The 25,228-nt window shown below is 53.8% G+C and overlaps 2 protein-coding genes and 1 non-coding gene across 6 annotated transcripts in view; 1 reads left to right on the forward strand and 2 right to left on the reverse strand.

Moving 5' to 3' along the window:
- The window catches only part of Trpc4ap (transient receptor potential cation channel subfamily C member 4 associated protein), an 82,104-nt gene extending 81,194 nt beyond the window's left edge, over nucleotides 1-910 (forward strand). For all 4 annotated transcript variants that reach the window (XM_027421372.2, XM_027421374.2, XM_027421375.2 and 1 more), the window contains one exon: nucleotides 44-910. In XM_027421372.2, coding sequence (XP_027277173.1) covers nucleotides 44-181 — 138 coding nt within the window. In that variant the 3' untranslated portion in view covers nucleotides 182-910. The remainder of the gene's footprint in view (nucleotides 1-43) is intronic.
- Myh7b (myosin heavy chain 7B) lies at nucleotides 886-24,185 on the reverse strand. Its single transcript, XM_027421371.2, has 40 exons — nucleotides 24,080-24,185; nucleotides 22,574-22,680; nucleotides 22,259-22,402; nucleotides 21,619-21,775; nucleotides 21,356-21,383; nucleotides 20,358-20,454; nucleotides 18,240-18,263; nucleotides 18,033-18,125; nucleotides 17,855-17,918; nucleotides 17,098-17,196; nucleotides 15,819-15,922; nucleotides 15,378-15,516; nucleotides 15,008-15,126; nucleotides 14,766-14,915; nucleotides 14,457-14,627; nucleotides 13,022-13,201; nucleotides 12,803-12,935; nucleotides 12,643-12,719; nucleotides 12,169-12,256; nucleotides 11,904-12,021; nucleotides 9,631-9,754; nucleotides 9,408-9,544; nucleotides 8,474-8,729; nucleotides 7,348-7,590; nucleotides 6,493-6,669; nucleotides 6,266-6,411; nucleotides 5,939-6,029; nucleotides 5,468-5,857; nucleotides 4,718-4,844; nucleotides 4,508-4,626; nucleotides 4,222-4,418; nucleotides 3,739-4,088; nucleotides 3,497-3,621; nucleotides 3,290-3,405; nucleotides 2,556-2,952; nucleotides 2,350-2,475; nucleotides 2,091-2,261; nucleotides 1,897-2,001; nucleotides 1,718-1,813; nucleotides 886-1,314 (listed from the first exon to the last, which is right to left on the reverse strand). The coding sequence occupies exons 1-40, from the start codon at nucleotides 24,168-24,170 to the stop codon at nucleotides 1,126-1,128; spliced, it is 5,865 nt and encodes a 1,954-aa protein (XP_027277172.1). The 5' UTR covers nucleotides 24,171-24,185; the 3' UTR covers nucleotides 886-1,125.
- Mir499 (microRNA mir-499) lies at nucleotides 12,480-12,556 on the reverse strand. Its single transcript, NR_105247.1, has one exon. It is a non-coding gene; the product is annotated as a microRNA mir-499 (primary transcript).
- Nucleotides 24,186-25,228: the final 1,043 nt, after the last annotated feature.

The raw sequence follows: 25,228 nt of genomic DNA on the forward strand, positions 1-25,228 counted from the left end.
ACTTGGCCCAAGTCCTCTGTGCACCCCCCCTCTCTCCACCCAGAGTTCCTGCATCAGCTTCTCATACTGGAAAGAGACAGTGTCCATCCTGTTGAACCCAGACCGCCAGTCGCCCTCTGCCCTGGTCAGCTACATTGAGGAGCCCTACATGGACATAGACAGAGACTTCACTGAGGAGTGAGCTGGAGCCAGGCTTCGGGAAGCTGCTGGGCCTGGGCAAGTGTGGGTGAGCGTGAGTGCACACGCCGCACACTCTGCCCGTCCCCGTCCCTCTCTGCCTCCCCACGGCTCTGTCTACCCAGTTTTCAGGTATAGGCTCAGTGGAAGGAACAGCCTAGAAGCTCTTGTCTCCTGGGTCAGAGGGCCTGGGTCATTGGGGAGCCTGTTTTCCTCACTGTCCCCAGGGTAAGGACAATGGCACCGTGCCCACCCTTCCCTCACAATCCTGGAGCTCTGGCCTGCCAGAGAAAGGGAACATGGGAAACTATCTCTGTCTGAGCTTCTCCCATCAGTCCCCTGATGGAGAGGAAGAGTCAGACCCCTGTGAGCCAAGCCTCCCTGGCCTCGGGGCCTGGACAGAGGCTCCTGAGCCCTAGGCAGGGGTGGGTATCGGAGAATGCTGCCTTCCCCCAGGTCTGCCCATCTCTCCTCCCCCCTCCCTCCTCACCTCCCTTGTCTTCCTTTAGCTCCTCTGGGTCTTCGCTCATTGGCCACTGTGTTCATCCCGAAGGTTCCCCAGAAGTTGGGGGGGGGGCCTTTTCTCTCCATCCCTTGGGGTGTGGAGTGCCTGTGCCTGCCTGAGCCCAGACACAGGAGCCTGGCTGAGAGCTTACCCTTGGCTCCTCCTGTGTTGCCAATTAACAGCAAATAAACCAATTAAATGGAGACTATTAAAGAACTTTATTTTAAAGACTGATGTGGACCTGACTTTGTCCATGAAATTCTATTCCCAGCTCCCCTAACCCCAGAAATCAGGACAGTGGCTGTTGTGCATCCGTGGTGTTTATTCAGGGTTCAGGGAGGGTGGCGTGGCCGAAGATGGGAAGAGACAGCAGGACCGCAGTGGGTGTCCCTCTTCAGAGCCTGGGGTGTCACTCCTTGTGCTGAGAGATGAGACAGTCTGAGTTACACTGTGTCTGCCCAACTTAAACACACCCAACACAGAGGCCTCCTCACCTTGGGGCCCAGGGCATCCCTGGACCTTGCCCGCAGCTTGTTAGCCTGGGTCTCTGCCATGTCTGCTCGCTCCTCAGCATCATCCAGCTCATGCTGGGCCTTGCGGTACTTTGCCAGGTTGGTGCTGGCCTGCTGCTCCTAGAGGCATAGGCAGGGCCTTGGTTCCCCTTGGTAACAAATGGCCAACCTGCTCCCAGCCCAGAAAGAAGCTGGCTTCTCTTGGTCCTCCTCCACTCTTCCTGTCACCATCCTTCCCCACACCTGGACCCAAAGTGGAGACTGTCCTTTAAGAGGTGCCTATGTGTCACTTTCCCACCAGGCCATCCCCAGGCCTGGGCAGAAGAAGGAAGCAGTTCACTTTGGTCCCTTCTAAAGCTGAAGGTGATCATGCCATAGAAGTCCCTGGGTTGAGCAGACATGGCTGCCACCCTTTAATGCAGCCTGCTACAGATGCCTCCTGGGCTTCAAGACCTGCAGTTGAAATCAGCTCGCCACTGGCATCATGAACAATCCCAGATGCCTGGCCCCCCAGTGTACTCACGGCCTCCTCAAACTGGCGCTTATAGCTCTTGACCTTGCTCTGCAGCTTGTCCACCAGGTCCTGCATGCGAGCCAGGTTCTTCCTGTCCTCCTCTGTCTGCGCAAGCAAAGGGGGTCTCAGGGTTTGCCTGGACTGGGTTAGCTCCAGTGCCACTCCCTGGGATGGACCCCGTAACCCACTTGGTATGCAAGCTCCTTGACCCGGCGCTCATGTTTGCGAACACCTTTGAGGGCCTCAGCGTGCTTCTTCTGCTCCGCATCAAGCTCTGCCTCCAGCTCGCGCACCTGCGGGACAGTCGGAGGGTAGGAGGGAAGTCTGCTAGGGGAGCAGGCCTCAGCCTCAGCCCTACAGGGCAAGGTGGGGCTGAAGGTACCTTGGCCTCCAGCTTCTGCACTTGCTTCTTTCCCCCTCGGAGGGCGGCCTGCTCGGCTTCCTCGAGGCGCGCCTGCAGCTCCCGCACAGTCTGTTCCAGTGTCTTCTTCATGCGCTCCAGATGTGCGCTTGTGTCCTGCTCCTTTTTCAGCTCCTCAGCCATCATGGCTGCCTGTGGGGAGGAAATAGCATGGTGGCCAGGGGGCGAAAGAATCTCTTTGGGCTCTACCCACTCGTCCCGAACCCTGGCCCAGCCTCACATCAGTGATGGCCTTTTTGGCCTTCTCCTCAGCTTCCCGCCTCTCCTGCGCTGCCTCCTCCACCTCCCCACTTAGCTGGGCCAAATCCACCTCCAGCTTCTTCTTCTGATTCAGGAGGCCTGTATTCTGAGGGGAGCAGAGCCTCAGCTGGCCAGCAGGGCTCTGCCCCCTCCCAATCCTTGAGGACACCCTTGGCCCATCCCCACCTGTGAATGCAGTAGATTGAGGCGCTCTGTGGCCTCCAGCAGCTCCTGCTCAGCCAGCCTCCGGCTGCGCTCACCCTGTTCCAGGGCAGCCCGAAGCTCTTCCAGCTCAGCAGCCAGCAGTGCAGCCCTGCGCTCCAGGGCCTGACCCTGCTCACGGAGCTCAGCGGCTAGCCGCTGCTCCTCGTCACGCCCCGCTTGTTCCTCCTTGAGTTGGGCCTGCAGCAGCCGAGTAGCGGCCTGTGCCTCCATTGCCTGGCGGCTGGCATGACCCAGCTGTAGCTCCAAGTCGTTGAGATCTCCCTCCATCTTCTTCTTGAGCCGCAGTGCCTCATTGCGGGCCCGAGTCTCCGCGTCCAAGGAGGCCTGTAGGGACTCCACTGCTCGCTGGTGGTTGCGCCTGGGAGGGTGGCATGAAGGGCAGACTTAGCCTGCAGGAATGAAGCAGGCCGGGAACCACCTGTGGCATCATGCCCAAGGATGCACGGAGATGAAAACCCAATTGGGGGACAAGAATTGCTTCTCTCTGTTTTAAAGCCCCATGTGACTTGTGACTTGCCAGAAACAGTAAGTTCACTAGAGGCCAGGGGGACATGGGCTGAACTTTGGCCCTGAGCATCCTTAGACTTGTGGAGGATCACATCTGGAATGGGAGCTCCCTGACCCTGTGGCAGGGGCAGACTGGCTGTTCCCACCAATGTGCCACCGTAGGCACATCAAGACCGCCCTCCAGAGACCTCAGGTTGGTGCACTCCTCATCCTTCTCTGCCAACTTCCGGTCCACTTCTGCCTTGACCTGGGACAGCTCCAGCTGGATCCGCAGAGTCTTCGTCTCTTCCAGCTCCAGTGCCCCCTAGGGATGTGGATCAGGCAGGGTTGGGTGAGACCAACCAGGCCAGGGAGGCGTGGACCAGAGTCCACCCACCCCTGTGGCCAGCCCTGACCTCAGCCTCCTCCAGTGCAGCTTGCAGCTCACTCTTCTCCCCCTCCAGCGCCTTCTTGGCTTTCTCCAGTTCCTGGATGCTTTTCCCACTGAGGCTGACCTGATCTGTGAGGTCACTGATCTCCTCTACAGGGTGAACAGAGCACAGAGGGAGGACTCACCCTCACATCCGCCCTGCTCCAGGTGACTTTCCTATTCCCAATTTCAAGGTGACCCTAAAGTGCTCTGGACCTGGGGTCCTACCCTGCAGATTCTTGTTCTCCCGCTTGAGTGTCTCCAGGGCCTCGAGCGCCTCCTCGTGGCTGTGCCGCAGTCGGAAGAGCTCAGTGCCCAGACCTCGGGCCTCCCTTTGTGCGGCCTCAAGTTCCCTCTGCATCTCCTCCTCCTGCCTCCTCCGTTCCTCCAGAGCCCGCTCCAGGTGCCGCTGCTTCTTGTCGAGTGCAGCAGCTGCGGAGGTAGCCCGCTCCAGCTCCAAAGTCACATCCTCTGACTCGGTCTGCAGCCGCAGCTTGGCCTTCTCCAGGGAGGAGCATTTGGCATTAGCAGCCTCTACCCCTTCTTCTGCCTCCTGCAGCCGCAGGGCCAGCTTCTTCCTGGACCACACAGCAGGCAGGATGGACTAGGGAGCCTGGGGAAAGAACCCCAGAATCCCGACCACCACATACAGGACATAAAGGCACAGGCCCGAATCTCTCATCGGTTATGTTCTAGACACCAGCTACTCACTTGGCCTCCTCCAACTCCTCAGTTCTCTGGATGGCATCTGCCTCATACTTGCTCCTCCACTGGGCCACCTCAGCATTGGCTTTGGACAGCAGCCGCTGCAGCTCAGCCTGAGCCTCTGACTCTTCCTCATGCTGCTCTCGGAGGAGGTCACAGTCGTGCCGCAGAGCCTGCACTGCATGAGCCAGTGCACCCTTGGCCTGCAGGGACACCGGTGGCCTCAGCATCAATCCATGCTAGTGACCCTAGGGCCCACCCGACTGCCCTGCAGTTGCCAGTGCCAATCCACCTTGCTCTCCTCTTCCAACTGCCGCCGAAGTTCCTCCAGACTCTGAGCTGCTGAGGTCTTCCCCCGGCTCAGCTGGCTGATCATAGACTCCTTCTCCTCTAGCAGGCGGCCCAGCTCCCCTGCAGGTGTAGGGGCCAGCAGGCCAGTCAGTCGGTTGAGGGGCACCACTTAAACCCTACCTGGCATAGCCCAGCTAAAGCCAGGCCTCACCATTCTCCGTCTGTAACCTCCCGCGCTGGGTGCTGGCATCCGCCAGCTGTCGCTGCAGCTCTTCCACTTTGATCTTGGTCTCACTTAGTTGATCCTCATAGGTACGGCACAGCTTTTCTGCACTGGCCTGGAGCACAGAATCCAAGATAAGACAAGTTTGTGCATCCAAGGACAGGACCCAGTCCTGACTGACAGGGGCTGCCAGTCAGAGATGGGAACCTGGGATTGGGATCTGGAACACTAGGTGTGAGACCAGGGATCAAAAGGAGATTGCGTTCCAGGTTCCAGGTTTGAGTTCCTATGGTGGGCACTGACTCATCCCAAGGGCAGTGAGTCGGGAATTAGGTTCTGGATCTGCCATCGGCTGCTAATAGGCGTGACTGGTAACTGGTGTTAGGATTAGGTTCAAGGTAGGGGGGTGTCCGAGTTCGGTGCTGGGGTTCAGGACAAGAATGGTGTTAGGGCGGCTATTAAGTGTGAACTCGGGAGTCACAGCTGCATCACACTTCTATTGGGTGGGAGGTCTGAAGTTCCGGTGCGAATCAGAACAACCTGGAGGCAGGGACTGAAGTTGAGCAGTCAGGGTTAGAAGTCAGGCCTGGCAGGAGCTGGGGGTTAGATGCCAGGTTAAGTAAGCAGCTGGGGCCCAGGGGTTGGTGCTGCTGTGGAGTATTGGCATCAAGTGGCCATCAGACAGGGCTGGGTCAGCTGTGGCGTCAGAAGTGGTTTAGAGGCAGGAAGGAGGCTGACCTTGCCACGTGCCAGCGTCTCCACGCTGGCCCCCAGATCGTCCACTTCCATGCGTAGCTCACTCTTTTCCTTTTCCAGTTTCTGCCGGATCCTCTGCAGGCTGTCCACCTGCTCACTCAGCTCCGCAGCACCCTCTGCCTGCTTGCGGCGCAGCGCGGCCACGGTGGCCTCGTGTCTCAGGACTGCCTCCTCCAGCTCCCTCCGCAGCCGGCCCAGCTCAGCCTCACGCTTGCGGCAGCCCTCACGCTGCCCGGCTGAGGCTCCACCAGCCTCTTCCAGCCTCTCACTGAGCTCCTCCAGCTCTCGGGCTGCCTCTGCCCGCTGCTTCTCCACTCGGGCCCGGGCTGCTCGCTCAGCCTCCAGCTCCTCCTCCAGCTCCTCTGCCCGCGCCTGGGTAGATGGTACCAACTCCATGAGCCTCTGCCCCGGGCCGGGTCTACCCAGCGCATTCCCCGCTGCTGCCATGCACACCTGTAGCTCCTTGATCTTCTTCTGCAGCTGGACCCCCAGGAGCTGCTCATCCTCCACCCGCAGGTTCAGCTGACTCAGCTCTGAATCCTTCCTGGGAGTACATGGTGGGATGAGCCAGCCCTGGTCCCAACTGCAGTCCCCCCCGTCCGCCTCCGTCCCTGAGGCCCTAAGGAGCCTCAATCCTGTGCATGCGTCTGCTGTCCTCAGCCCTGGTTCAGAGGGCAGGACATGACACCTGCCCTGGTACCCTCCCCCACAGCAGGGCTGGGAGAATTCAGAAGGGAAGAAGAGCCCATTGAGCTCAGAGACCCACCAAGCCCCACCTACTTCTTCAACTTTTCCTCCAGCTGGTGCTTGTCCTGGGTAGTGTCAGTCACCGTCTCCTGTGTCAGCTTCAGGTCTCCTTCGAGTTTGCGCTTGGCACGTTCCGTGTCCATTCGTAGCTTCTTCTCTTGCTCCAAGGAACACTCCAGCTGTGGGGTAGAGTGGGGCTCAGCTTCCCACGGGCTGGGGACTTCGCCACCCTGACGGCCCCCATGTAGCCCGCAGCTCACATCTTCTACTTGCTGCTCCAGCCGGATCTTGGCCTTGGCCAGTGCACTCACGCGGTCCTCCTCTGCCTGCAGGTCACCGAGAGCCTGCTGGTGAGCCTCCTGCAATGCCTTCTTCTCCTTGGTTAGCCGGACCACGGATTCATCCAGTGTGGCCATTTCCTCTGTCAGGTTCTTTACCTGTGCCAAAGCCCAATTGAGTCACAGTAGGGACAGTCCTCCCCACAGGCTGTCTGAGCAGCCACCCCTACCAGCTGCAGGATGCAGGCAGGCCACTGCACTGAGCCTCCACCATTCCTGCCCAAGGGTTTCATGCTCCTCGAGCTATGTAGAAGGATTCACTGGTAAAGGCTCATAGCCGAGCACTGTGTCTGGCCCGGAGTAAGAGACCAGTGGATGGCAGCCATTTGCAATATCAACAGGTACTGAGCTCTTTACTACTCCTGGCTGTATCTTTAGCCCCTGTGAGAACCTGAACAGCCTTGCTTTCCTCTCCCGTATGACAGAGTCAATACATCATCGGCAACCATAGGCACTATGAGGTCTCTATGATAGACGGATTTGCAGTTCGGACAAGTTGCCCCCTCCAGCGAGCTCGCAGTCCAGGACAGATGATAATTGCGACATTTTCTAAGCACCTACTGTATGCAAGGCCCTGTAGTGTATACTTAGCAAAGACTAGTTACACACCAAATCCTCATCACCCTAGTGAGATAAAGTGCTGGTACCGGACTTGACCGATGATAGCACTGAGGCCCACAGGGGGCAGTGACCTGTTTCAGGCTACACAGCAGGGGCCCAGGGGACCCTGCAGCTGCCTAACACCTAAACTGGCCCCCAGCTTGGCCCTTCCCACACCTTATTCTCAGTGGCTTGTTTCTCCTTCTCAGCCTTGGCCAGTGTCAGCTCCAGGTCATCAATGTCTTTCTTGAGCTCTGTGCATTCATCCTCCAGCTTGCGCCTTCGGGCGGCAAGGTCAGCATTCACTTCCTCCTCATCTTCCAGGCGCTCATTCAGCTCCTTCACCTTCGCCTCAAGCTGCACCTTGGACTTGATCAGCAAATGGCAGCGCTCCTCAGCGTCTGCTAGGTTGTCCTGCTCCTGAGGAGATGGGGGTGGGGGAGCCAGATTAAAGAGGGACACCAGCCCTGAGAAAGAAAGGCCATTTGTCCTTGCAAAGGCAACTCCGGTGAGGCAAATGTTAGCAATTCAGTTTGATAGGTGAGGATTTGAAGCACCCACACTCTGCCCGGCCCTGGAAACTATAGGGGCTCTGTAGATTGCAGGGGCCTCTCCAGGGCATTGGACGTGGGACAGAAATGGCACTGTTAAGAATTAATGTTAGCCACAATGCAGGCAACCCAGAGGGCCTAAGAGCTCTCAGAGAGAAGCCCTACTGTGCACTCGACTGTTCGGAGCTGCCACCCTCTGAGGGCAGTGTGAGTGGGTGCAGGCCAGGCCTCGCCCACCACGGAGCAGCACCAAAGGCCATCCAAGGAGGAGACAGGGTTCTTCATACTTCTACACTGCCTGTTGCATAGCCTCCTATACTAGAAGGGGAGTTTTATAACCATCATGGCTGTGCCGTCCCCAGCATCAGCATCTCCAGCATCAGCCTGGGGCTGGCATCCAAGTGACTCTCAAAACCTATGCTGAGGAGTTTCCAGACTTTGACACCTGCCCTCTAGGTAGAACCCTGTTACCTGCCTCAGAGATTCCTGTGTCCCTGAACCAGAAAGGGGAACAAGGGTCTATTTCAGGGACATTGGGGAAGGTGGAGCTGGGGCTCTCCTGCGGCTTTAGCCTTAGGACATGTGGACAGTCAAGGCCTACAGGGAATGGTGGGCACTGAGTCTCCAGGCCTCATCTCCTGGTACTTCCAGAGTAGGAAGACAACACAGAAGATCAAAGTACTCAGAACCCTCCAGAGCTGCCCTGGCCACATCTGGTTAGAGATTTTCATCAGAGCCCTTGTCTCACTCACTGCCTGCAGCTGCAGGGCCAGGTCGTTCTTCTCCTGAGTGACACTGACATGCGTCTCCTCCAGTTCCTGCCGCTTGGCCTCAGCAGCAGCCAGGGCCCCTCGCAGCCCCCGCAGCTCTGCTCGAAGTGCTGCCAGCTCCTCTTCTGCCTGTGCTGAGCGCAGAAGTGGCTTCATCTTGAAGAAGAGCTTCATCCAGGACCAGTTCTTGACAGCATTGAAGGCCCGGATGTTCCACTGGATGGTAAACAGAGCATCCCTAGGGAAGGACAGCTCCTATGAGGCAGCTGGTTCTGCCCCTTCAAGGTGCCATGTCCTCTCTCTCTCTCTCTCTCTCTAACCCACAGATATACTTCCAAGGCAAAGTCCATAACCTCCGAATGCCCAGGTGGCCTCTGCAGGTGTCTAAAGACAGCTAAGCTGCCAGGCCCTGTGATCAGACTGCTTGACTTCTCTGCTGAGTGGTACCCACCCGAGAGGGCTACCTCACTTTAACCATAAATAAGATAGATAAGATACATGGTTCAAAGTCTGGGAAGCACTGAATGCCGTTACCCTCCAGGCCACATTCTGAATACACAAAAAGCCATGTGTGTGCACACATGCTCCACAGCACATGCATGGAGATCAGAGCACATGTAGAGGTCAGTTCTCTCTTTCCACCATGTGGGTCCTGGGAATTGAACTTAAGTTATCAGGCTTGGCAGTAGGTGCCTTTACCTACTGAGCCATCTCTCTGGCTCTCATCCTGTTTTTAAGGTATAAAAACAGGTTGGGATGATGTGACACAGAACCTCATCCGAATCCACCCTGGGGGACAACCTAGGCAGTGAGGCAGGGTGAGAGTGTGAGCCTTGGGACGGTTATCACACCTACCCCGCCCCCCCCTGTGCCACCCTGTCCCCATCCCTCCTGCCCATCCCCCATCCCATGCTACCTTCCTCCTAGCATGCGCTGGTATTCCAGGCGCATGAGGCGGCCTCGACTCCGCGCCTGCAGCAGTGTCAGCACCTTAGCCAGGCGCTGGTCCCGGAGCTCTTCCAAGATGCCTAGAAGTCCAGCCTTGAAGAACACCTAAGGGCAGGGTGTAGCCAAGTGGGACCCCTGTCCAGTGTGAGCAGAGGCACCCAGGTTCAGCCCTAACTCCAGTGCACCCTAACCTTGGTGTGGCCAAACTGATACTGAGTGTGGTCGATGTCAAGGGAGCCAAGCAACTTCTCTGTGGCCTTCCTGCTGTCCACAAAGGTGTCATCTGGGATGGCACTGGGGTTCAGGATCCGGTACCTAGGAGATCAGGGAGAAGCTGGCATGGACAAGACAGAGCACAGGCCATTGACAATGAATGGGACGCCAGGAGCTGTGGCAAGAGAATTGTATTTGCCTGACCTCTCAGAGGTGGGGTTCCTAAGGGACATACGCTAAACAGGATGGCAGAGGGAAGTATGGCCATACTGAGGGATGCAGCACATGCTACACAGACTTCAGCACAGGGCCAGGTGCACAGCGTACACCCAGAATCCTAGCACTTGGGAGGCAGAGGTAGGAAGATCCTTGAGGCCAGCCTGTTACCTGACCTGACCCTGTTTCAAAAGCGGACTTGGTGGCTTAAGTGCACTTTAGTGAGTTTGTAAAGGGACGTGGTTTTTATAAAGGCATGTTCAACTTTTATAATTTCTTAAAGGCAAAAACAAAATAAAACATAGATGCTACACCATATCACAAATTTAAGAGAGAATTCTATTCAAAAGGAGCAAGGATTCCTAGCATTTCCACTTAGATGGGCATATAATCACACTGTGAAGGGAAATTCCCAGAGACAGGCCAGACCCCTTCACTAGGGTGAACTCACTAAATAAGATGCATTGGTCATTGGACCACTGTATGTTTTACAGGCAATAGAAAAACAATAGTGATGTATTCCGGTTGATGACACATGCCTGTACTGGCAGCATTCAGAGGCTGAGGCAGAAGGATTGAGGGTTGTTATTTAATTGTCTGTGTGTGAGTGTTTTGCCTACATGTATGTACCAGAGGAGGGCGCCAAAGCCCCTGGAGCTGGAGTCCCACACAGCTGGTTGTATGGTTTTAAGTCGCCACGTGGCTGCTAACAACTGAACCCAGGTCCTCTGTAAGAGCAGCAGATGCTCTTAACCCCTGAGTCATCTCTTCAGCACAGGTCTGGTTTTAAATGTACGTGCACAGGCACAGGTACACAGACACATGGAGGCCAGACCACAGGCTCAGGGCTACCCTGAATGCAATCCACCTCCTTTGAGACAGGCCTCTCAGTGCCTGGATCTCATCTGTTAGACTATACTGGGTGGCCTGGGGTCTCAGAACTCCTGCCTCCTTGGCACCGGGATAATGAGTGTGCACCAGCCTCCCAACATTTTCTATGTGGGTTCTAGGTTCTCAGGTCTTCATGCTTCAAGGCAAGCCTTTTAGCGAGCCATCTGCCAAGTCCCAAGAGTTGGTTTTAATTTTGTGTTTGAAATGTCTCATCTGTAGCCTAGGCTGTCCTGGAACTCACTATGTAGACCAGGCTGGCCTCAAACCCTTGGTGATCCTCCTGCCCAGCTGCCTATTGCTGGGATTATAGGTGTGAGACACCATGCCCAGGAGTATTGAAAGTTTGAGGCTAGCCCAGACTACACAGTAATGTCCTGCTTTCAAACAACAAATGGGTGATGATACAGACTCATGTTGGAGTCTTTGGAGATAGGGATCCATGTCCAAGACTGATAATGACATGTAAACCAAACTTACAGACTGTGTGTATAGTATTTGTATAGACATCTAATTTATACAGGGCAGGGTAAATGATCCCTGTTACTTGTAGAAAGGGAAGCAACTGAGGACACTTCTTGTAGCTTAATAAACAGAACCTACCAAGGAAAGTGGGAAGGGAGCTGATGACATTGACAGACCACTGGCAACCTGTGAGGCATTAGCTGGGGTCCAATCCACACAAACCTATATTCAGTTCCCAAATCTGTGTCCTCTTTGGCTCCTCACTTGAGCTCCAGAATAAATCAATCCCATCCTCGCCTCTTCCAGGACATCTGCTGGAGATATTTCTAACTGGGCATGCTCAAACCCTGTATGCACCCAATCTAAACATCCTGCCACATTGCTCAGTAGATACACTCTGCAACAGCTTAGGTCTAAACCCGGGAGTCACCGTAGCTCATCCTTTCTTACTCTGTATCCACGTAATTGGCAAGCCTGCAGCCTCCCTCTCCACATTCGCCACAGCGTATTCACGGCTCTCCTTACCCTCCCCCCCCCCCCGCCAAGATGGAGCCTTCTCCTCCGGGACTAGAACCTCTCTTTGTCCCTTGGGCTCTAACTTGTCCCTTCCACCCCTCAGGCTCCACCTAATCTAAAAGCAGGAGAAGGAGGCTATGGCAGCGCTGAAGAAGCCAGTACCCACCGCTGCCTGAAGTCAGCATACAGCAGCCTGTTGGGGAATCCTTGGCGACAGATCCGGATGCCCTCCAGGACCCCATTGCAGCGGAGCTGGTGTAGCACCAAGAAGGAATCCATGACCCCTAGATTGTGGTGGAGTGAAAGGAGGAGGTTAGAAATCCAAGGACATGCCTTTAGGTCCCTACCCAGGCCTTACTTTGGGAATGAGCAGACCCTACAAGGTAAGAGCATTTCCAGTTCCCCAATCCTGACCAGCCCAGGGACACCACCTGGAGTCTTGTTCTCGTTGGGGACAATGCAACGGACGAAGTGGGGCTGTGTGGCCCGCAGGTTGGTCATCAGCTTGTTGAGGTTCTCCTGGGAGTGGAGAAGGCACGGGAAGGGCAGAGAACCGGAATTGGATACTGCAGTGGATGGGACCAGTGGGGACTGAGCAGAGGGGCCCAAATGCACCTGCACCTGCTCTTTTTCTCTGGCTCCCTATGACACCCCATCCTCCACCAAAGTCTTCACGTCCCCCCTCCCAGGGCTCACTCCCACGGCTTCCCTCTCCCCCGAGCCCTGCGCAGGCAGCACGGGGGCAGGCAGCAGCACAGACTTGCTGTGATGTTCACATAGAGAGGAGCTAAACATCACTGCAAGTCTTAACAGCTGCCCACCCAAGACACAGGGATGCGGCAGAAAGCGGAGGGCATTGCAGGCTGCAGAGGGCCAGGGCTGCTGGAGCCCTGTCTGGACCTCACCTTGTGAAGCTGAGACACCGTCTGAAACGATGCTGCCTTCTTACGCTTCTCTTTCACCCCAGACTTGGGGGGTTCAGCTAGTAGAGATATGAGAACTGATCATGCCAGGGAATGTCACTCTGGATCCATGGGAATGACCACCTTGTCCCTCAGTACTCACTGGAGCAAGAGCCTGCATAGTTCTCATAGAGGGTGGCCAAGAGCCTGTTCTGTGACTTTTGGAAGATGGGGACCACAGTCTCATTAAGGGGGTCCTTGTTTTTCTCTAGCCAGCCCACGATGCTATAAGGTACCTACAGAGACAAGTGTTGACCCAAGATGGTGACCCCGAGAAGGGAGAGGACAGTGGTTGAGAGTAGAGTTCCAGGGGGGCACCTACCACGCCTGCATAGTGGACCACCTCGAAGTGAGCCTGGTACTTGCGTTTCTTGTCTGGACGAGGCTGCTGGAAGTTAGGTGACTTCCCAGAGTGGTTGTCATAGAGCTTGGCCCTGAAGCTTGCATCTGAAGCTTTGGGGAACATGCACTCCTCCTCCAGGATGGACAGAATGCCCAGAGGCTGGGGACAGGGATCAAGATTGAAGGGCTAGAACATGCTGACTGGCCTCTTAGACTCTCGCTCTCCAGACTAACTCCCTCTGGGAGCTGTTTCAAATCCATAACCCAGCCATCTGCAGGAGGGCCAGGGACGAGCTCTATAACCAGGAGCCCACCTTCTAGGAGAGAAGAGTTTGTGGCTTGACTTTCAGTCTCTTTCTTTGCCTGTGCGTGCAGACCAGCCTGGCATCTCTGCGCTCTATTGACTAATGTCCATGGCTCACATGAACACTCTAGGTTTTTGGGTTTTGTTTCTTAAGGCCAACTAACTGCATTTTGGTCCCCACATTCAACAAAATTAGGGATCCTGCATTTTACTAAGTCTATATTTTTAAAAATAAGTGTTTATTTATTTGTATGTATATGTGTGTATATGTGTGTGTGCCTGCATGAGTTTATGTGTCCATGGAGGCCAGAAGGAATTGGATCCCTTGGGACTGAAGTTACATGCAGCTATGAATTGCCTCAAATGGGAAAATGATTTCACTTCAATACTAATTTAATAGACAAAAAAAAAAGCCAACCTAAATGCCCAACAGCCAGAGACTCAGAGTCACCTGCCGCAAGGCCTATTCTGGCTTCTTCACAGCAGGGAAAATGTGTGTTCAGAGGAAAAACATACGACCCACTGGGACTGTGTCCATAAACATACTACACACTGGGACTGTGTCTATAAACATACTACACACTGGGACTGTGTCTATAAACATACTACACACTGGGACTGTGTCCATGAAGTACATACACACTGAGCTGTCCTCTGACCCCCCCACTCACACACACACACACACACACACACACACAAACACACACACACACACACAAGCACAGGCTGTGGGAGGCTCAAAGGGAATCCCTCCCCCCTTTATTTCCAACGATGTCAATTCACTTTTCCCTTCTTTGTGCAGTGGGGAAGCATATGCAATGTGTTCCAATCCAGTAAACATAAGAGACTGCTCAGATGAGTTCTGCACCGGGCCTGGTGAATGGCAGAGCTGCCCACAATGGCTGCATAGCATTCTTACGTCACTTATGACACTATTCACCTATACCCACACGTTCCCATTTACACCTGTGTGCACAGCCATGCAACCACATTCACACACACACACACATGCTTCACCACAACCACACATCAATACACAGCTGACACGCACCAGGCCTCTGGGCACACACACACTTGAGCACTTCTGACAATGTCCCCCCCTAGGTCTGACCTTCTCGATGAGGTCGATACAAGGCTGCAGGTCAAGGCCGAAGTCGATGAAGACCCAGTCAATGCCCTCCCGCTTGTACTCCTCCTGCTCCAGCACAAACATGTGCTGGTTGAAGAACTGTTGTAGCTTCTCGTTGGTGAAGTTAATGCACAGCTGCTCAAAGCTGTTGAACTACCAGGGGCAGTGCCACAGTCAGCAGGTTCCTGGTAGACGGGGACCAGGCCCATGGGGAAGCAGGGATGTGGTCCCCCATATCCACCCATCAACCCCTGCCTCAGAACAATGCCTGTGGTTGAGAGCTGTTCTCACCTCAAAGATCTCAAAGCCAGCGATGTCCAGGACCCCAATGAAGAACTGCCGGGGCAGCTTTGTGTCCAGGGTCTGATTGATCCGAGACACCAGCCACCGGAACAGCCGGTCATAGGTAGCCTTGGCCAGGGCCCCCACAGCGAATACCACCTGTGGATGAAGGAAGGCAGGATTGGGACCTGGCAAGAAAGGGACCCTGCCTCAGCTGTCCCTGGCTGAGCTTTAGTCTGCAGGCATCTCACCTGCTCCACACTCTGGCCCTTGGTCACATACTCGTTTCCCACACGAACCCGGGGGTGCAGAAGACCTTTGAGGAGGTCTCCACTGCTGACCCCCATCAGGTAGGCAGCCTTGTCAGCACCTGGAGGGAGCACAGCTTGGATAAGGAAGAGGAAGGTCAGGCATTTGGGGCGGGGGGGGGGGGGAGTCTGTTGTCACAGAGTGGGATTAGAAGAGGAAGGATGGGAGGAGTCAAGGACTGCATAAAAAATTGTCACCCTCAGGAGGGTCTAGAGTTCAGAGGTCAGAGGTTACGGATAAGGATTAATGACCATGTACAGGACAAGGTATCCAGGGAAGAGGCCAGGTCAGCCTGGAATTAGAGGCCCTCACTCTCAGTGCCGTCTGCTTCAGCCTGCTCCTCCCTCTGCTTCTGTTTGAACTTCATGTTGCCAAAGTGCAGGAGGGCGCCCACGATCTTATAGCAGGCACCCTTCTCATCCACACTGAAGCCCAGGATGTCCATCGCATGCTGAGGCGGGGCAACAAAGCAGGTGCAGAGAAGGACGGGTCCTTGAGAGTCTAGCCAGGCACTGCCACACCAGTCATATTTCCTGGTCTCTACCCAGTGCACGTGTTCACACACACAGGCACCCATGCACACACACGCACACCCAGTGCGCATGTTCACACACACAGGCACACATGCACACACACACACACCCAGTGCGCATGTTCACACACACAGGCACACATGCGCACACACACGCACACCATGGGAACCCAGCTTGGCACCACCTCCCACTCCCACTCCCCCTCCCCCACCGAGCATACATCTGTGGCAATAAGTTCCTCCCCGTCATCCATGTTATCCACGGTGGTGACCCCCTGGCTGCAGAAGTGGTAGTCATAGGGGTTCATAGACAGAAGCAGCATGTCTGTGGACAAGATGCCCCAAAGGGTGAGTCAGGCTGAGTCCACAGGCTGCCTTCCCTCTCCTTGCCATCTTGAGGCCCTGGGGGTATCTCTGTCAGCAAGTCTAGATTCCTTCCCAGGGCTTCTCCATAACCTGAGTTTCTGTTCCCTATTATCCATATATGTGACTTTCAATTTATTTTACTTATGTTTATTTGTTTAGTCTTTTGAGACAGGGTCTATGTAGCCCAAGCTGGCCCTGAACTTAAGAGCTTCTGAGTAGAGGAATACAGGCATGGCTGGCTGCTGCTTTAATCCAAGCACTTGGGAGGCAGAGGCAGGTGGATCTCAGTGAGTTGGAAGCCAGCCTGGTCTACAAAGCGAGTTCTAGGACAGGCTTCAAAGCAAAAAGCTACACAGAGAAACCCTGTCTTGAAAACAAACAAACAAACAAAAAAACCAAAATTCTTATTTTATTTATTTAGATATTTATTTTATTTTGTTGAGATAAGGTTTTTCTCTATATATCCCTGGCTGGACTAGAACTTACTATATAGATGAGGCTAGCTTCAAACTCACAGAGATCCATCTACCTCTGCTTCCTGGGTGCTGGGATTAAAGTTGTGTGCCACCCCTCAGCCCGTTTTCATTTCTAAAGCACATGTGCATGTCTGGCGGGTGTCTCTTTACAGTCCTCTGGAGACTGGACCTCAGTCCATGAGTCTCACTCATCCTCTGACCGCTGCTCACAGTCATCCCTCCAGCCCAGATCCTGAGTTGGATACTGGGACAAAGGGAGGACCAGACTTTGCCTTCAAAGGGCTTGCAAAGGTGAGAGTGTACATAGACTACCACTGGGTTCCCTTGGTGCTGGGTAGGGGTTCTAATCTCAGGATGGCAGGAGCAGCTGCAATCTTGGCAGGACAATGGCGGTAAGAGGCCTGTTTCCTACCACAGGCACACCGTCACCCACCCCCACACTACCACTACCCCCACTACCCCTCAACAACTACCACCAAAAACATTTTTACAAAGAGGGCTCCATGGTAATAAGAAGCAGCAGGAAGGAGTAGGGAGGGGTACAGACAGACAGGCTGTGAGCCCCCAGAAGAGTGGAGGTTACCCACATCTCTGCTGAGAGGGTGAATAGCCACCCAGGGCCTGGCCTGATGGTTTTATTCTCCATTCTGAGCCTCACCCTGCAGCTCTGGCTTCTTCCCCGAGAGGATCTGGTAGTAGACGTGGTAACCACGCTCACCGGGCAGCTGGAAGATCACTCGAGACTTTTCCAGGAGATCTGCAGAGAAGGAGTGCCGGCCTGCTATCTCCTTCCCTCCCCTGAGCAAAGACACTGCAGGGATGAGAGGCAGCAGCCTCGAAGGACAGGCAATGTGTGGAGGTGCCTGAGTCTGTGCACAGGCCAGCACACCCTGGGAAGTCACTGTATGGGACTTGTGTCTGCCTCTGAGTGAGTTTCTGGTGTCCGGTTCCATCACTTTCAACCTCAGACATTGAAGCAGAAGTCTCTCAATTGAACCCAGAGCTCGCTGATGAAGCCCTTATGATCCAACTTGCTCTAAGACTTCTTGCCTCTGCCTCCCAAGGGCTGGGATTTCAAGTAGGCTACCACACCCACTCAGCATTTGCATGGGTGCTGGGATCTGAACTCTGGTTCTTGTACTTGCACAGCAATATTTTACCCATGAGTCCTCCCCCTAGCTCCCTAGAGAAGGTTTTGAAGCAGGGACAGGGCATGATCAACTTTGGACCATAGACTGACTAGCAGTCAAGGCAGGAGAGTAGAGACCAGGAGGCCGATATGATGGGTGAGAAGGATGCAAGTAGGAACTGGTTGGGGTGGAAAGAAATGGCCAGAGCAGAGGGAAGCCAAAGGATTTGTTCAGTTCAGCCTCTGTCCCTCCTCCCACACCTGCCCTGCCCTTTCCCAGACTCACAGCTGTCAATGTCCGCAGAGGCCAGCTTCCCTGAGGGACCAAAGTGGATACGAATGAACTTGCCCTGCAGCAGACGGATCATGCCACCCTCAGTCCTGTTGGTTCCCACCACCAGGGCCCTCCTGGCTAGTGACCCTTTTCCACCCCAGCCACAAAATCCCCCACTGTGCCCACTCACAAAGCGGGATGAGTTGTCATTCCTCAGAGTCTTGGCATTGCCAAAAGCCTCCATGGCAGGGTTAGCCTCGATGATTTGATCCTCGAGGGTCCCCTGGTGGCAGCAGGAATGAGGGGTCAGGGCAGCCCATGGAATCTTTGGTTGTAAGAAGTGGGCACCCTGGGACCCCATAGATGTTATCTTACCCACCACTGGCCCTGTACTTACCCCAGTCTTTGTTGCCAGAAATTGCTGGAGGGAGAAGGAAAATGTCAGAGGATGTGAGGTCTCTCCGAAAAGGGTGGGACATTGGGACAGTAGTCAGTGGGACAGTGTTGTTAGTCGCCCAAATATTTAGTAATGTTAAACGTAATGTTCTGTCCTCCCCTGTCTGTACACCTAGCTTTCCTGTGGCCATTAGCTGAGAGATGCTAGATGGGGAAGCAAGCACAGTCATAGGCTTGAGACCTTGAGGCCCGTGGCACGAGGGCCTCCTGTGTACTAAGGTCAAACCTGTCTCTCCATCTCAGGAATCTCTTCATTGACCACATTCACACAGGGATGTGGATAGTGTCTTCTCTCCCTTGGAGGCCTGCCAAAGCCCCTCCTCCTCTGAGAAGACATCCCTGATCTCTGAGCTAACAGGGACATCCTAGGACCCTGAGCCTTCCTATCCTAACCTCCCTGGCAGCCCTTCTGCATATTTTCTGTACTGTGCTGTCTGTGTTGTTAGCATTGTGTAGACGGATATTCGATGTGGCCCTGCTAGCTGTGACTGATTAGCTCCATCAGATCAAGGAATTGATCAGCCCATGTCCTGGGGGAGGGGTCACCTCAAGCATCCTGCCTCCTGTGATGCCCTTCTGTGTCTCACTCAGAGGGACACAGGGTCTGAGTCTATACTCCCTCCTCCCCTCCTAGCTTCATTCTTCCTTCCATTTTCATGTTTCACTGTTCTCCGCCTCTCCACCTCCACCCCACCCAACGCCAAGAGCCTTAGAAGACAAAGAGGAACAGATCTGGGGACAGTATACATGTTGCCAGGGACTTTGTGGTCACTCATTCACTTATTGATCTCCAGAGAGCCCAAGATTTAAAAACGCGCTAGGCACACTACTGGAAGTATGGAGGAAATAACTCCTGATCTCCCTGCCCAGCTCAAACCACTGTTTCTGTTCAGAACTCTTTCTAGCCAGCTTAGCTAAATCTAACTCAAGGGGAGAGGTTAGTACAGGTTTTAAGTCACCAAATCCCATGGGTGGCCTCTGCACCTCTCTGAGCTGCCCCTGGCCCTAGACCTTCCAGCTGTGTTCCGGTCAGCTTTAGTCTCTGTCATCTTTCCTATTACGGGGTCACCCTCACTTTTCTGCAGTATCCTCAAAAACCTTTTAGGGCTGGGAAAACATGGTGGGAAAGGAAGGGAAGAGTATAAAAAAAGCCAACAACAAAAACAAAACAACAATGGCTGCAACCAAAAACCAAAACAAAGTCCAAAAACCAAGACAATCAAATGAGGAAAGGGGAGAAAGGGGTGAGGGACAGAAAAAAAAAAAAAATGGCTGCAACCAAAAACCAAAACAAAGTCCAAAAACCAAGATAATCAAATGAGGAAAGGGGGTAAAGGGGGTGGGGATAAAAAACAAAAGAAGAAAGAAAACACAGCAAGAAGAAAAAGAAAACTGCCCCAGAATAAAGCAAGGCTCAACAGGACCAGGAGTGTGGGTTGTGCAGAGGAAACCTGGGGCCCAGAAAGAAGACAGCTCACTTCAGTGTAGGCGCATGGGGGTCAGCGGAAGCCACAGAGCTCTCAGCAGCTGGCCCAGGGGCCAGAGATAGACTAGTTTACTTAAAACCAACAAAACCCCCATGTCTCCACTGTTTTAAGAAGTTTCAGAACATCTTAACCAAACCACAGGCTGTGCTATTGTCAAGAGCTCCCAGTGCCCCAGCTCTGGGTAACTGACATCTGTGGATAAACCTGCTCCTCTCCTTTGCAGCAGGTAACAGTGACTTTGATTCATACGACCCGAGAAAACAGTCACTTCAAGGTAAAAGTCACACACACACAAAACATCTGGGAGCAGCGATGCGGCTCCCATCTGTGCGGTGGAGGGCGGATACGGCTGCAGCAGGCCTGGCTCAGGCCTAATACAGTGACGGAGGTGGCCACAGGTTTTCTGGTCAAGCCTTGCTCAGGCCAGAGTCTCTTACCAAGGTAGGAGGCTCAGGCAGGGCTGGGGACTCTGGGGAGTTGCAATTTTAAAAAGAAAAAAAGAAAAAAAGAAAGAAAGAAAGCAAAACCAGTGAGAAGCAGTGGGGATTGGTGCCCAAGTGGGCAAGTCTTACTGCCTTCTTGCCCGGCCCGTCTCCCAGGGCTGCGACGATGGCAAAGTACTGAATGACCCGCTTGGTGTTAACCGTCTTACCGGCCCCCGACTCTCCGCTTGGACAACACAAACATGAGTCACCAATGCCCATTGTTCTAATTCCTCCAGCCCCCAAACCTCAACCCCATCTCTGTTCCCAACTCAGTATCCCCAGATGCAAACTCCCAGGTACAGACACTCTGAGATGATGGTGCCAATGCACCACGAGCTTAATTCCTGGTGCCAATCGGTACCCACCTCCATCAGAAGACCCCATAGGGCAGACTGTGATCATTTTATGAATAAGGAAGTGGACCTCAGAAATTTCCCGGCCTGCCCCTGCTCTGTGCAAGGTTCACATTTAAACATACTGACTGTTGGTAATTTTGTGTGGCGGCTTAGGTTGTGCTGTTCTTATTGGTGAGGCTCAGAGTCCCAAAGGCACACAGCAAGAAATGCAAGTGTGAGTGCCTGAATCCAGCTCTGTCTGGTTTCAGAGTGACTGTAATAACCAGGCTAAAGGTGTGTGTGTGTGTGTGTGTGTGTGTGTGTGTGTGTGTGTGTGTGTGTATTTACATGTATTGGCCTGACCGGATATGAACCCGATACATCAGAAATGGATCTCTTTCCCATGAAGGCAAAGGAAGGATGAGGGCTGAGGTAGAGATGAGAAGATGCTTTGAAGACCAGGGAAGAGGCCTATATAGACCCTCCAGAGAATCCAGGTGGGAGATCCCAGCTCTGGGAAGACAGCAAGGAGCTTGGGGCCACTCCTGTGTTTAATTACCTGCTTTCTGCCCACCACCCATAAATGGGAAGTGGAGGACACTGGCTCCAGGAGGTAAAGGCCCTGCCCTAAGAACTTTGAATCCAATCTTGAGAAATAACATTGATTCACCACCACCCCCTCCTCCTGCTGCCTCATCACCACCAGCAAATGGCCAGCCCTTTCCACTTCATGCCCAGAGCCCCACTCACGTGATCAACATGGACTGGTTCTCTCGGTCTAGGGGAAAGGGGAGAGAGTACACACGTCAGCCAGGGTGAGGGACTAACCATAGGTGGACTTTCTGGGTCAGTTGTGGCAAAGACCCAGTGGGAAAGACCAAGGCGGACTTCCAGACTGAAGAGGTCGAGTAGCTAGGGTCGTGCCACAGGAGGGCAGTGCTAGATGGAAGGGAAGGGGAGTCCTAGCCAGAGGCCCCCCGGAGCTGAGGGGTGGCGAAGGAGGTAGCTCTTACTGCGCAGCATGTCGTTGTAGGCATTGTCCGCCACTGCATAGATATGAGGCGGGGCCTCAGAGCGCCGCCTGCCCTTGTAGGCAGCCACCACAGCGGCTGTGTAGACTGGGAGCCATTTGTAGGGGTTAATGGTGACACAGAAGAGGCCCGAGTATGTCTAAGGAGAAAGAGTTCACAGATGGAATTTTAGGGGGAGGGAAGTAAGATGTCCAAGTTCCCATTCCCAGGCCCACCTGCAATCTTCAAGAAGCCTCCTGAGAAGCCATGCACAGCCATCCTCCTGTCTCAGCTTGAATCCCATGTAACAACGGCCCCCACAGTCCTCTGCTGAATCTTCAATGGTGCCAAGTAGGCAGCCATATCTCAGGCCCTACCCCGTGGCCTTGCTCTGACTCCAAGACCCTAGACATCACCAAATCAATGTTCTAGGTGGTCCTCTCATTCACCTGCGGCTGCTCCCTCTAGCCTTCTCTTCTGCCACTATACAGTTCTGCTCCTTCCGCCCCAGAGTCCCCCTGCAGCTCTGTTCTAACCCAGCTTGCCTGACCCCATTCCTTCGGAGCCCCGCTTCTTCCCTTAACCCCGCCCCATATTAGGTCAGCCCCGTTAGTGGCCCCACCCACCGCTGCCCTGAACTCACATAGATCATCCAGCGAGCATATCGCTGGCGTAGATTGTGCAGTACTGCAGCCTCGTTGAGGTGTGTCATCATGGCCATGTCCTCCAGTAAGTCGAAGCGGGGTGGGTTCATGGGTTGCATCTCTGTTTCGCGCACCGTCAGCACCTTCCAAGGAGACGTGTCATGAAATGAGGGCTAGAGGTGGGCCAACTGTCTTTTCTTCTCTCTCCTACCCACACGCTACCATGCCCCACCCCAGCTTCATTCACTCTGCGGGATCCAGCGGGTCAGGGGATGCACCCTGGCGAGCCAATCTCAAGGGAGGGGGAGCTCAACCTTCTGGTCTTTGGTCTCCACGGTAACTTTGCCTCCAGTAGCCTCAGTCTTGACCTCGGCCTCAACGTAGGCGTCCTGTTCATCAGGCACCCAGACCCGTTTCTTGCCTGGGTTGCAGAAAGATCAGACTTTGAGAGGGGCTCTAAGTGTCCAGGGGAGTTCCTATACTGTGGGCATAAAGCAGTGCCCTCCCCACAGTTCTCCATCTAGTCCTTCTGCCAGGGGCTGGGAGTTCCAGTGAGGACTCATTCAAACCCTGGACAGAGCTGGGAAGGTCCCTAAAGGTCTCAAATGAGCTGATTGGGAAAGGAGTCTACAGTGCATGTCTGGATTCAGCTCCCTGCCACCTGGGAAACCTCATTCTCTCTGGGCCTGTTTAAACACAAAGGCCATGAGGCCTCCTGATGTCCCAGGTGGACGACCCCATCAATATCAGGCTCCTAGCTCTCAGGTGTCTTGTACCTTCCCCATTTCACTGAACACCTGGGGATCTCCTTTTTCCTGACTGGTCAGCTCACCCTAGAGCTTCTGAGAGCCCAGACTTTTATGATGGTAAAAAATGTGAACTCATACAGACAGCAAATTCTGGTCCCTGCCCTCCCGGTTGGTAACCTTGTGCCTTGGTCAGAACTATTCATTCAAGTCTCCCTTGTTTTTTTTGTTTGTTTGTTTTGTGTTTTTTTAAATGCATTTAAAAAGTTTAAACACCTCAAGGAAATCCTCAACTCTGCATGCTAAAATTTTAAACAAAGGAAAACAATTAAGATGACGAGAAGAATGTCAAATCAAGCTTGAGACACTTCTCTTTTGAGGCAGATTCTCACTATGCAGCTCTGGCTGGCCTCCAATTCACCAAGATCTGCCTACCTCTGGCCCCTGAGTGCTGAGTGTATGCCACCATGCCCAGCTAAGCACCAGACCTCTTGAACATGGTGCTATGTACAGCTCCAGATGTTGCACACCACTGATCTGGCTCTGCTTTGGTTCCCACCTACCAGATTATTGAGAAGATGCACAGAAAGTCATCAGCTCCAGGCCTGGCACACAGTAAGCCCTAGACACACACTGCCTATGTTATTATTGTACTATGAGCCAATCAAGTCATAAATAGTAGTCTTTATTCCTGTCCCTAATAAACAGAGGCTTGGGCTCCATGGAAAACACTAAAAATAAGTCCAGCACAGGTTTTGTGAACATGGAGGCCACCTGCACACATCAGTCTCATTTCAGAGGCCCCAGTCCAGCCTGAGTCTTCATGGAGACATCAAGAGCAAGATGACATTATCCCATTTTACAGAGGGACAAACCAAGCCTTGCTTGCAGCCACACAATCATATTCACATGGTTTCTGTGATTTTTAGCCTCTCACACCCAGAAACTGAGGGAACATCCCAGGTGCTGGGCCATAGTGCCCCTGTAGTAACAAGCAGAATGGCAGCCCTCTCCACTCCTAGTCTGAGACCATTGGGCTTCTCCATGGCTGTGCTCCCCTCTGCTCTCACTTACCGTCCCATGGGACAGTGTGCACCTTCATCAATTCCTGGTAGCCCTGGCGTAGATAGAAGGCTGATTCTCCAAGTTCACTCACATCCATCATGATGGTGAGAGGTGGAGGAGGAGAAGGAGGAGGAGGCCTGAAAATCTGGGCGGCGATTCAAGGTGGCTCTAGGCAGCAGGCACTGGAAGATAGCAATGACAGGAAACTCAGGGGCCGGGTTCCATACTGGAGTATGACCCTCTAACTCACAAGGTTTGATAGTGGGTCTCCCCGGGTGAGCATGAAAATGCACACCTCCAAGCATAAGAGCATCCTTTGCTATAGGTACTGAGGACCTGGGCCCATCAATGGGCTCTCTCCTGCCTTCCCTCCAGCACCAAACCTAGCCCTGGATCACGATCCCCAGCTCTGATCACCCACCCCAGCTCTGATCACCTGCCCTAGCCCTGATCACTCCCCCAGCCCTGATCACTTCCCCAGCCCTGATCACACCCCCAGCTCCGATTACCCCCCAGCCCTGATCACCCACCTTGGCACCACTGTGAGGGCAGGAAGCTGTGCTACCCCTTTTATTGCCACTGTCAAGGTCAGCAAAGGAGAACTATGTCAGCAATCTCCACGTGTCACAGCCCCCCCCAGCCTGGCCACAGGACACAAAAGGCAAATTCCCTTTTATCTCCTGTAGCTCAGCCCCTGGGCTATTTTTACCTCCCATTGTCAGGGGATCACAAAGGCAGAGAGAGACAGTCCACTCAGTCAGGAATCTGGGATTCAGAGAGTGACAGGGACAGGGACAAGGCTGTAAGGCACTCAAGAGTGGAAACTGAGTCACAGGAAGTCTCATACATGCAAAAAAGACCTGCACTTCCAGAAACAGAGTTTAAAAAACAAAACAAAACAAAACAAAACAAAACAAAAAAACGGGGAAGGGTGCCATAGAGCGTTCACTGAAACCACCTATTTCAGTTCTCTTCCTGCACTAGGAAGTCTGGAGAAAGAAAGAAAAAAACACTAACCACCTCTCAAAGGTCAGCAACAGAGACAGCTCCGGGACACCACTCACCCTCCTCCTCTTCCTCCTCCTCCTCCTCCTCCTCCTCTTCCTCCTCCTCCTCCTCCTCCTCCTCCTCTTCCTCCTTAGCCTCCATCCTGGCCTC

This window comes from Cricetulus griseus, chromosome 6 (genome assembly GCF_003668045.3).
Source record: "Cricetulus griseus strain 17A/GY chromosome 6, alternate assembly CriGri-PICRH-1.0, whole genome shotgun sequence".
Lineage (NCBI taxonomy): Eukaryota > Metazoa > Chordata > Mammalia > Rodentia > Cricetidae > Cricetulus > Cricetulus griseus.

Bases quoted from the DNA above. Each gene is read 5' to 3' on its own strand.
- Myh7b (XM_027421371.2), bottom strand. From the start codon at position 24,170: ATGATGGATGTGAGTGAACTTGGAGAATCAGCCTTCTATCTACGCCAG. The intron at 15,127-15,377 runs GTGAGGGCCTCT...TGCTCCCTCCAG, and splicing joins TGAAGCAGACGGCACTGAGA to GTGCTGACAAGGCTGCCTAC. The intron at 6,412-6,492 runs GTGAGCTGCGGG...TCTACCCCACAG, and splicing joins TGGAGCAGCAAGTAGAAGAT to CTGGAGTGTTCCTTGGAGCA.